At 45.8% G+C, this 12,320-nt stretch overlaps 1 protein-coding gene across 5 annotated transcripts in view; it reads left to right on the plus strand.

Annotated features, from left to right (window-relative positions):
• Positions 1-7,729: 7,729 nt before the first annotated feature.
• HEPACAM (hepatic and glial cell adhesion molecule) overlaps positions 7,730-12,320 on the plus strand; it is a 20,071-nt gene continuing 15,480 nt past the window's right edge. For all 5 annotated transcript variants that reach the window (XM_081799196.1, XM_081799197.1, XM_081799198.1 and 2 more), the window contains exon 1: positions 7,730-8,193. In XM_081799196.1, the coding sequence (XP_081655322.1) occupies positions 8,109-8,193 (85 nt within the window). In that variant the 5' untranslated portion in view covers positions 7,730-8,108. The remainder of the gene's footprint in view (positions 8,194-12,320) is intronic.

Genomic DNA, 12,320 nt, shown 5'->3' on the forward strand with positions numbered 1-12,320 from the left:
TCAAATAAATAAATAAAATATTAAAAAAAAAAAGTCTTGACAAATCCCACTCCTTAGTTTGTTGCGCAGCAAACCAGATGCAGAATCCTGGAGGACTAACTCTGGCAAAGATCTCTAAATTAGACAAAGCTAGACCCTAGAAGTACTGAGACAAGGGCTGAAAGCTTTGGCCTGTCTTCAAGGCCTCCTTCCCTATACGGGGCCTTCTTTTAAGAAACCTTGTTCCTGGGGCACCTGGGTGGCTCAGTCAGTTAAGCATCTGACTTCGGCTCAGGTCATGATATCTGGGTCCTGGGATCAAGCCCTGCATCATCGGGCTCCCTGTTCAGCGGAGAGCCTGCTTTTCCCTTTCCCTCTGCCCCTCTGCCCCTCTCCCCCTTATGCTCTCTCCCTCTCTCAAAATCTTTAAAAAAAACTTTGGGGGTGCCTGCATGGCTCAGTTGTTAAGTGTCTGCCTTCGGCTCAGGTCATGATCCCAGGGTCCTGGGATTGAGCATCGGGCTCCCTGCTCGGCGGGAAGCCTGCTTCTCCCTCTCCCACTCCCCCTGCTTGCGTTCCCTCTCTTGCTGTGTCTCTCTCTGTCAAATAAATAAATAACATCTTTAAAACAACAACAACAACAGAAACTTTGTTTCTCCCCCTGTTGAGTCTTGTGTATCACAAATCCATCTTCTTAGTGTCCCTGGACTCATTACTGGGGACCCAATCATTCTCTTGCTGATTAGGCTTTGTTTTTTAGGTCCTCTTGTCTGCCTTATCCCTTGTTGCAGAGCCTTGCTGTATTCTACTGAATTTTTACATCTGGGTCTGACTGAAGGCAATCTCTTTCTGGAGTCGTATATAAACACTAGATCAAGAAGCACAGGCTGAGTCTGGACTTTGAACAGGCTACTTAGCCTCTCTGAGTTTCACGATTTTCTTTGGGAGAAAAAATTCCTGCACATAGAATTGATAGAAGATTAAATGAAATAGTAATTTATTTTTATTTTTTTTAAAGATTTTATTTATTTATTTATTTGAGAGAGAATGAGATAGAGAGAGAGCATGAGAGGGGGGAGTGTCAGAGGGAGAAGCAGACTCCTTGCCGAGCAGGGAGCCGGATGCGGGAGCCGGATGCGGGAGCCGATCCTGGGACTCCGGGATCATGACCTGAGCGGAAGGCAGTCACTTAGCCAACTGAGCCACCCAGGCGAAGGCAATGTGTAAGCGGCAATGCGAATGTATTGGCAATCGTACCTGCTTACAGATTGAAATATACCGCTCCCAACTATATTTAAGCACCTGGACAGGAACCGTGCCTTCCATTTCTATGGAATGCGCCACCGTTCCCCTTTCCCACATCCCACTCCTCTTGTTAACCTCTGGAACATTGTGTGCTCTTCACACAGTAAGGAATTATTAGATGCTGGCTAGCTGATTTCCATTTCTAGGTCTCCCTCACTGGGAGGAGGGGGGGAAGAGGAGAGGGAGACAGAGGGAGTGTGGCAGCAAATCCTTCCGCAGGACATGGTTGGTGGGAAGACACCATTTGAGGATCTAGAAGAAGGGAAACAATGAAGCCTTTCATGAGTTGGGGGTAACTGTGGCTTCCCCAGGATTTTTCAACCTGTTTTTATTTGAGTACTGAAGTTTTACAAGAACAGAACTCCAGAGAAGTTCTCTAGAATGTCCTCACTGCATCTTAAATAGGTCATCAAAAGCACGATCTTTCCAACACTTTAATGCCCATTAATTTCCCCTCTTTGTTCCTCTGGAGAGTTGCTGAATAGGGCGCGTTCAGCAACCATGGACACAAGCCTGAGTTCCTCCCAGTTTCTGAGGGGGTGGGAATTCTATTCAGAAGTCAAATATTTACTCTCAGCATAAAAGGCTTTGATGTTTTTCAGTTGGCCAGCTCAGATATGGGAGCACCTCCTCTCCACCTTACTGAAATTCACCCAGGACCCCTTGCCGTCCCAAGATCACATACTTCTCCCAACACGCCCCCCCCACTTTTTTGAGATACCATCTGTCTGCAGAAGGCTTTTCCTCTGAGAGACTCCTCACATTTACAGAGATCTGCAGGCAGCAAAACCAATGGTTCAGGACGAAGGCCCTGGATAGGGCGGAAGGAGCCTTTTGACCCCATCTCCACTTTCTATTTGATGTTTCTCAGAAAGGACCCGGAGTAAGGCTACCTAGAAGAACTTTAAAAAGGAAAAGGAAAGACGAAATGTCCTTTAGGAGGGCCATTCCTGGCTGTCCAGGTCCAAAAAAAGCTTGTTTTGTTCCGAAGAGAGCTAGCTAATCTGTCTCTTGTTCAGTGCTTGCTGGAGCAGCGAGGCCCTGCCTCCTCTCAGCACAAAGCCTCACACAAATTCCTTGTTTCCCAGGCAATGCGCTGCTCTACAAGTTCTCTGGCTGATGTTGGCATCCTGATTCCGCCCTCTCTCTCCATCCTGGCAAATTGAATTTATGACAGGGACAACTCTGGCACCATTCACGTATACGTTTATGGAACCAAGAACCAAAAACAGCTTCAGCAATAATTGGGGGCACCAGGGGTGGGCAGAGAGGGCCACCTTACTTTCTGGAGCTTAGTCAGAGAGCTGTTGCTGGGTACGGTAAAAGACTAGACCAGGACCAAGACTTGCAAGTGGGAAGTGGATTCTGTTGCGGAGCTAGGGAGGTGGTCAGAAGCCCAAGCTTTGTTGGTCATCAGCCTGCATTTCCTTTTTTTTTTTTTAAGATTTTATTTATTTATTTATTTGACAGAGAGAGACACAGTGAGAGAGGGAACACAAGCAGGGGGGTTGGAGGATGGAGAAGCAGGCTCCCTGCGGAGCAAGGAGCCTGATGCGGGGCTCGATCCCAGGACCCTGGGATCATGACCTGAGCCGAAGGCAGACGCTTAACGACTGAGCCACCCAGGTGCCCCATCAGCCCGCATTTCTAATCCAAGTTCTGCCACTGAGTATCTACAGGACCTTAGCGCATAGTTAACTTCTTGGAATTTGAAATTTTCTTGTTTGTAAAGTGGGGTTATAATGTCTGCCTAAAAGGGCTCTTGGGAGAATTAAATGAACAAATAGATATAAAATGCCTGGCAAAGTGAGGAGTATCTTACACACACACACACACACACACACACACCTATATTAGTTCTCTATGCTGCATAGCAAGTTGCCACAAATTTAGCAGCTTAAAACAATATACAACTGTTACTGTACAGTTTCTCTGGGTCAGGAGCGCAGGCATGGTTTCGTTGGCTCTTCTGCTCAAGGTCTCACCAGACTTCAGTTAAGGTGTCGGCTGCTCGGCATTCCTCTCTAAAGGTCGGGGGTCCCCTTCCAGGCTCCCTGCTTGTTGGGAGAATTCAGTTCCTTGTAATTGCAGGACTGAGGTCCCTAGTTTCTTGCTGGCTGTTGGCAGATGGTTACCCTTGGCTCCGAGAGGCCACTGGCAGTTCCTTTCCACGTGGCCCTGGCCCACCCCACACTTTACACCTTCAAAGCCAGTAGGACGACAATCTCTCTCTGGTCTGCTGAGCCAAGTCTTCCATGACAAAACCGAATCAAGGGAGTGGCTATCCCACTACCTTTGCCATATTCCATCAGTCAGATGGAATACATTCATTCTGCATTAGGTGTATTAAACTTTTCTGGAAGTTTTGAAGAAGACAGAGGAGGAAGGGTTTCACAGCACAACTTGTTCACACTGTTCTTTGCATGTCTTCAGCTCCCCCATCATGTGGCTCTCTCATTCTCTCTCCTTCCTAACTTCTGTCCTCTCTGCTTGTCCCCCTCCCCAAATTCCTTTCTATTTCTAAAGCACAGCAGTTTACCTTTTTGTTCCTCCACCTTTGATGCTTAAGACCTTACCTCCCGCTCCCTGTGATGTATTTAAATCTTTTTCTGGCTAAAGACAATTCCCTCTCTAAGAGGAATCTTGGTGCCATTTGTTGGAGGACTTTTTTTCATTCTTCGTCCAGGGATGATTTACAATCGAATGGAAGAACAGATATGACTCAATATCAGTGAGTGAATAGAGAGAAAGAGAGGAGAGTGCTAAATATAAAAATTACCACTGATATTATGGTCGATCAGGCCAGAACCTCTCCAGTGGTATCATGAATGCCAGTGCATTCTTCCTAGAGCCTGGAGACAAACAGGCCAGGTGGGTGGAGATGTTCTTAAATCTAATGGTCGAGTTATTAAAATTGGTACTTATCTACCAATTTGTGTGTGTGTGTATTTTACCTCTTCTTGCCTCTATAATGAAGTAACTGCAGGAGTCCTGGGTTGATCATTACATAACAGTTTAACTCTGGGCAAGTTACTTAACTTCTCTGTCCCTCAATTCCCTCATCTAAGAAATAAAGAAGTGGGACAAGGTAATCTCACATGTCTCTTGCTGCGGAGTGAATCTACTGTTCTGCCATTCCTGCTAGACCTTCAATTCTTTGAAGACAGAGCTCATTTTTATGATTCTCCAGGCAGCTTCCCCCGCCCACCAGCATTTCCCATAAAGGTCTATGTAGAATGGTGACTTATTCAAAATCACTAAGGAACAGCCTCCTGTCCTGGGGATGGAACACTTGTGAGTTTAAGTTGACAGGGGTGTGTGTGTGTGTGTGTGTGTGTGTGTGTGTGTGTGTGTGTCTTGGGGGCTCCTTTCTGAGCCTCAGGGGCACCATCTGGGTGCTCAGTGCAGAGGTCTGAGTACAGCCGGGTAGGGCCGCCATGGGTGCAAGGGTGAGGGGTCGGGATCCCAGAGCCCCAGCGGGGGTGCCAAGGAAGAGTGGCCGGAAGCAACTGTGTGCAGCAGAGTCAAGAGGACTGGGCCATGCTGCGCAGAAGAGGACAACGCCTTTGGAAATGCACCTGTGAAGTGCTCAGAGGAGAAAGGGGCCCAGGTCTTGGCTAAGCAAGGGCGTTACTGCCGTCAGTCAAGTAGTCCGTCGACATCATCTGCTTCAGCAGCTGCATTAAGCCTCACTCAGAAATGGGCCCCGCGAGGAGACTTGTAAGAATGAAGAGTTATAGTCCCTGCACTGGAGAATCTCCCGGGCTAATGAGGAAATGGCCTCAGGAACACTTTCTGATGTGTTCCTGCATGTGGCCCAAAGTGGTACATGCAGACTGACACGTATAAATAGATTTTTGAAGTTGAAGAAATGTAATATTTAGAATCAGGATATCCCTATAAAATCAGAGAACAGCCTATCCTCAACAATTAGATGAGGCAGTCACACCCACAAGACATATGGAAGGATAAAACAAGGCAAGCGAGGACAGGTGAGATACACGTTATGTTATGTGTGAGAATCGAGTTGGCTAGATTCTTACCTTATGTGTCTGTAACCCAGTTGCTTATCGGATGAGGGCCGCCCCCCAAAGTGAATCCCAGTTATTTCTGGGAATTCACAAAGAGGTGCCTCATCTGTGTTCCCAAATTGGTCTGTCATCTGCAGTCATTTGGTGCCCTCCCTGCCCTCACGCCTCTGTCCCAGCTCCCCTTCACAGCCATCCTATACTGTCTCCAGTCGCTTAAGGAGCGCCCCGCCCCACCCCACCCCACCCCACCCCCGGCAAGTTCTCATCCCTGCAATATTTAGCAACTCTTTGCTGAGAACCTACTATGTGCCCGGCCCTGTGTTAGGCAGTAGGACTACAGAGACCAGTAAGACATAGTCCTTCAATCAGAGCGCTCGCTGGTTTAAGAGAGAAAGGCACATAGGCCGATGACATAAGCTTCTTTAGGTCTACTCATCTTGGAAGGGCCTGAAGCAAGATGGCAAGATTGCTCGTTGCTTCGTGCCTTTGTGGCTGGCTGCTGTGATCTGTCACCTGTGTCCCCTCGCAGCCCCCAAGCTAAATATTAATCCATCCTGGTAAACTCATTCTTGACCCGTCTATTTCGACATTCTTTTGAGGAGGCTCAGTCACTGCTGGGACAACTCAACGCAACTGCTCATTCAATTTGTTTAGTTTCCTCCCCCGACCCAGCTCCTCTCTAAGGAGAGTTGGGGTGAGTAATACAAGGTGTGGCTTCGGTGACCTTGTGACAAGCGGGGAGCTGGGGTCTGTGGACCTATGTGCTGTTCTCCCTGCTCCCTGCTGAGCTACACACTGACCCCCCCGCCAACAGCAGTTGGCGGTCCCCAGCTGTTGCCAGTTCTTTGTCTTCTGGGCACTTCCGAGTCCCCTCAAGGGAGCCTGTGAACACTTTGGGGCGCTTGCATATTCTGCATGGGTGTAAGGAGCCTAAGGTCCACCCCTAGGGCAGGGGAAGGGAGGATGTTGAGAAGTTAGATTCCACTTAGGTCTCCCGCTATCACATTTTTCTTTCCATCATCCTTCAGGCTAAAAAAGGCAGACTCCAGACTTTCTATTTCCTGAACATCATATCCTCCTTTTACCCTTGGACAATAAGCCTCAAGGCCTAGCCCTCACAGACAAAAGAGGCCGTTTATCTATACTATACAGCAGAAGAACTCTGTGAGTCCGTCCAAAGGTCGCTCCGTGATAGGTGGAAGTCATAGTTAAAGGAAATTAAAATATCCTTTTGTCCTTTACAAAGACTGGCTCATAAGCCTTTTGTCTTGCTACTGATTCTAAAATAGTATTTTAGATGTCAGAAGCTAAATCTTGACTTTTTCTTTTTCATTGTATGTCTGCTGAAACCACGCTGACTTTTACCAGAGGCAAAAGTCTAGGGAAAAGTCATAGACACAGAAATGCAAAATGAAAAAAAAAAGTGTCTTTACGTATTTCAGAGTATTTTTTGGAGATCCTTCATGAAGTTCAAAACCAATGCTTCTCTCCTCAACTCCCCATCCTTTGGCTCAGATGAGTTATGCAATGAGTCTTTAGTTCTAGAAACCTGGCCTACTCAGGCTTTCTCCAGTATGTAACAAGACTATTTTGAGAGGTAACTACCACATTTACAAGACTAAGACCAGGCTTAGAGACAACCAAGAGGGGAGCTGTAATCTTTGGTCTCATCAAGATATAAAGATTGCTACAGGAATGAGAGAGAAGAAGAGGCAGGTTTTTTTAAGTTTAAAATGTTATCTCTCTAACAAAGGATTTCCAAGGCACTCCACTGTACTAAATTGTCATCAATCTTCTCAACAATTCCTACAATGAAGCTACATACCCTACAAAGAATATGTGAAATTGGAGGCTTAAGGAGATTGTAAGCCCATCCCAAGATCTCACAGCTAGTAAGTATACATTCCATTGACAGTGCTCTTGAAAATGTGTGGGACATAATAGTGAGGGGTCAGGTGGAGCTAGGGTGTTTCTCCTCATCACATCCTCGAGACAAGAGGAGATAAGTAGGCTGTGAAGCTGCTAATAGAACCCCAGAATGCTGGCTGTTAGAGTATTACCTTCATCTGTGCTCTGACATGTTCTAGAAAATTGGCTGGAGGCAGGGGAACGAACAGAGTGGTTCCTGGAAAGAGGTCCCCAGCATCTATGTGATTCTGTGATGGGAGAGAGAATCCCAAGCAAAATCCTTATTTTCCTTGGTAGGAAAATAATAGAATTTGAGCCATTTTCCAATCTTCTTCCTGGGGGTGGAACAGGGATTTTCCATTTCTTCAGCAGTTCTCTGGAGTCTCTCTTTCCCCAGCTTTTTAAAAGCTCCTCTGCTTCCCTTTTCAGAGCTTATTGGAGGTCTGTCCCTGGCACGTGCCCTCCTTCACAGGAACACGGAGCGTGAGGTGGAGACAGGATAGATTGGGACACAAGATCCAGTTCAGCGTGTGTCCCAGCCCAGTCCCTTCACTGAGCCCCAATCCTCATCACCCCCTGGTAGTGGGGCTCAGCACAGGCAGGCAAAGAACAGATGGGACCCATCCGATTAGAACCCACATTGAAGATTATATCCTAAGCAGATACCCCCTTCCGAACCGGGGATGTAGTGCTTTGAAACTAGAAAATGTCAGGTCTGAAAGAGAGGAAAGAACAAGCCCAGCAATACACAGGGCTCTGTGTATTCAGAGGGAAGTTGGCAGGGTTGTGTTCGGGCAGAGAAACTCCGAGTGGTACAAAGGGACGTGCCCAGAGTGGAGAAATCATGCTAATTGTCTGCACCAGAGCCGGAGAACGCCACCCAAAATGAAGAGAGAAAGGGGAGCCCCGTCCAGAGCCTTCAGTGCCCTGAGCCTCACTCCTTTTGTCTACCTTCTTCTGATCCAGACAGGTAGGAGACCAGAAGGGTAAGAGAGGGTCTGGAGAGGGACCCCGCTACATGCAAAAGGGAGGGAGGGGGAGTTGAAGGCCAGAATGCCTTTAATCTGGGAGGAGGGGAGAGAGCTCAGCTGCCCGTGGGAAGCATCTCAGTGAATTCAGGCATTAATGTTTAATGCATTTCTTCATTCTCTGTGCCTCCCACCCAGCCCCTGCGCCCCTCCCCCAAAAGGCTGCATGACTTCGGAGCTCCCACAGCATTCAGTACATTAGATAAAGGGCAGTGAGCCATTTCTTATGGGATGTCTTGTTGGCGTGGGCTTATGGGATGTCTTGTTGGTGTGGGCCAGTCCGGCATTCTTTCCAAAGAATCATGATGGGGCTTGGAGGGGTGAGGGAGATCTGGGTTTTTTGCCTCCCCAACCCCCCACCCTGGCCGCTCTGAGTGTACAACAGCAAGGGAGGTGAAATAAGCTTGGGAGATCATGAGTCTTTTGGTTTTTGGAAATAACAGCAACCCATCCATAACTCACCCCATGCTGTAGACACCTACCTTGTGTACTGCCCCCTACCAACTCCTTAGAGAATTGATCTTACTTTAAATAGATAAGTTTCTGTGTGTGTGCGCAGGCATGAGAATACACACACACACACACACACTATTCCGGAGAGCCTAGCAATTCACAATTTGCTGGGGCAAACAGATGCAGAGATCATTTTAATAAAATGCAGAAACTACAATGAGTGAGATATACAGAGGATGCCCAGGATCAGAGAGGGGTCGCCTACCCCAATCCAGAAAGCTGGTGCTAGCGGTGCAGGGTGGGGTGAGGGGAATATCAGGGGAGGTGTCCTGGGAATGTCTGCACTAAATTTTAAAGGATGAGAAAAATAGGTAGATGCAGGAATGGGCATTATAGTTGGGGAAATGGGCAAAGGTCAACATTTTGAAATGGCATCATGGGTTTGGGAGCAGTCCAGCCACTCATCCTTGCTGGAGAAGAAAATGTTAAGTGGGCAAGAGCCTTGTAAACCATACTAAGGAACCTGGGATATAATCTGCAAACAGTGAAGGGGGGAAGGGGGTATTGGATGGCTTTTCATCTGGGGACTGGCAGGACCAGACTTGTGTTTCAGATAGCTTGTTCTGTTGCGAGGCATTGGAGAAGAAACTGGAGGCAAACAAGATAGGAAAGGAAGCCTGTATCCATTTGCTAGGGCCACTGTGACAAAGAACCACAGACTGGGTGGCTTAAACAACAGAAATGTCTAGTCTCACAGTTCTGCAGGCTAAAAGATTGAGATCAAGGTCATATTCTCTTTGGGGCTCCAAGGAAGAATCTGCTCCAGGCCTCTCTGCTAGCTTCAGGGAGTTCCTGGGCTTGCGGCAGCAGAGTTTGTCTCTTCACAGGACATTCTCCCTATGCTTGTGTCTGCATCCAAATTTCCACTTTTTATCAAGACATGAGTCAGATTAGATTAGGGGCCCATCCTCCTCCAGCATGACCTCATCTTACCTTATTACCTCTGCAATAACCCCATTGCCAAATAAGGTCACATTTGAGGTACTGGGGGTTAGGACTTCAACATATGAATTTGGGGGTAGGGGCACAATTTAACCCATAACAAGGTTATTGCAATAATTCAAGGGAGAAATAACATGAGCTGGAGTTAGGATAAAAATAGAGGGAATGAGGCATGTGGAGATAATATTCTGGAGGGAAAGTCAGGACCTAGTGATTGATAGGAAGTGAGAGGATCAGGGGTGGGGAGGTAGGATTTCTGTGTGAAACCTGAAATGACAGCTGGGATAGGGTTGGATATATGATAATGGGTACTGTCCATATTGAGGTTGAAATGTCTATGAGACATTTGTGGGAAAATGTGAAATAGCCTAAAGCAGGGGTGGGGGTGGGGGGCAGGGAGGTCAGGGTTGAGGTGGGAGCTCTCAGCCTATAGGTGAAATCCAAAACAATGAGAATGGATAATATCACCTAGGAGGAGAAAATGGGCTGAACATGGAACATTGAGTAACCTCAAGATTTGTAGAGGAAGGTAGAGGGAAAAAAGGCCCACCAAGGAGGCCAAGAAGGAACAGTGAGAGAGACAGAGGGGAACTAGAAGGCTGTGGTGTCCAGAAAGTCAAGGGAGTTGGGAGTTTTTTGGAGAATCAGCATCAAATGTGTCAAAGAGGTCCAGTATACCAAGGGCCAATTATATCTCAACTATTAGTATTATTATATTACAACTAAAAACGTTTGTTGGATATGGCAATTCAGAGATAATGATTAACCTTAGTGAGAGTGGTCTCAGTGGAAATTACAATGAGTGGAAGGAATCATGAAAGCTGAAGGTATGGAGGCCATGAATAGAGAATACAAAGTGCACGGTGAAATATACAAGTCAGAGCTGTCCTTAAATTCCTTCAGGTCATAGAATGGTAAGGAAAAAAATTATAGAAAGATCTTGTCAGTCAGTGTGACCAGGTAAAATCAAAAGGTGACCAAGGATCTTCTATGTGGGAAAATATAACCCAATAAATATAACAAAACATATAAATTATGCTGATAGGATATTAGTTATGACCTATGATGGGTAAGAAGTAAGTGTAGGATTAGGCCATTGTATTGCTGTGGATTCAAGAACAATAAAGAGCTGAGATTCTATAAGGAATTTCTGCCATGCTCACCATATTACTTAGGAAAATGCCAGCTTCTGTGACAAACAAGTTCCCAAATTTAAGTTCCTGGCACTAACCATGTAGTAGTACAATGCAGTTCCAGACTAGGCCTAGGATGAGGAAGAACTCTGTTCTGTGAAGTTTTCAGGGACCAAGTTGACATGTGTTTCCACTAGTCACCCTGTCACCCTGAGGTTTTTCTCCCATTTCTTGCAGGTAGAGGATTTAAAACAAACAAAAGAAACAAAAAAACAGGAGAGGTTTTTTCCAAACTAGCTTATAAGTGGTACCTATCAATTCCACTGGTTCTATTGTCTGGAAGAGAGTCACATGGCCATACCTAACTGCAAGGAAGGCTGGGAAATGTAGTTTTTAAGATTAGCACTTAAAGGGGACAAGTAACAGTCTTTAATGCCTCGTCCCTAACACGGACAAATGAGGCTTTCCTAAACTGATCACAGCCCAATTCATGAAACATTCAAACAAAGTTTTTCTAGAGGCTAGGACACCGACATACGGACATAAATATGGCATGCCTTAAATCTAGATAATCTGATTGGCAAAATTTTACTCTCTGGAATCCTAGAACTATTATCCTTTAGGGACCCAATAGGAAAAAGTCCCTTACCTGGGTTTTACCCTTTTAGCCCTAAGATCACCTCCACATTGTAGGTGCTATCTTTTTCTTCCGACAGAGAGTTATGCCCAGAAATGCATTTAACATAAGGATACAGTTTGATGAACCTTTAAAAAATGAATGAACCCACGTAATCAGCCTCCAAGATCAAGAAATAGAACATTTCAGCACCTCAGAAGCACACCCATACTATTTCAGTTACTGTGGCCCTCCTCTGGGTTACAGTGGTATCCTAACTTCTAATACAGATTAATTTTGCATGTCTTTGGACTTTGTATAAATGGAATCATATGCATGGATTCTTTTGTATCTGGCTTCTTTCACTGAACACCAAATCTGTAAGATTCATTCGTGTTGTTGTTGAAATTGTAATTTGTTTGGTCTCAGTGCTATATAGTATTCCATTGTATGAATATACCACAATTTATTTATCTATTCAACTTTTTTTTTAAATAAATTATGTTTTATTAGATAATGACAGCTATTTTTTTATTCTTATGTTAATCCCCATACATTACATCATTAGTTTTAGATGAAGTGTTCCATGATTCATTGTTTGTGCATAACACCCAGTGCTCCATGCAGAACGTGCCCTCCTCAATACCCACCACCAGGTTAACCCAGCCCCCCACCCCCCTCCCCTCTAGAACCCTGTTTGTTTTTCAGAGTCCATCGTCTCTCATGGTTCGTCTACCCCTCCGATTTCCCCCGCTTCATTCTTCCCCTCCCGCTACCTTCTTCTTCTTTTTTTTTTTCTTAACATATATTGCATTATTTGTTTCAGAGGTACAGATCTGAGATTCAACAGTCTTGCACAATTCAC

The sequence above is a fragment of the Leptonychotes weddellii genome, chromosome 11 (genome assembly GCF_054177405.1).
Source record: "Leptonychotes weddellii isolate Sample4059 chromosome 11, ASM5417740v2, whole genome shotgun sequence".
NCBI classification, from domain to species: Eukaryota; Metazoa; Chordata; class Mammalia; order Carnivora; family Phocidae; genus Leptonychotes; species Leptonychotes weddellii.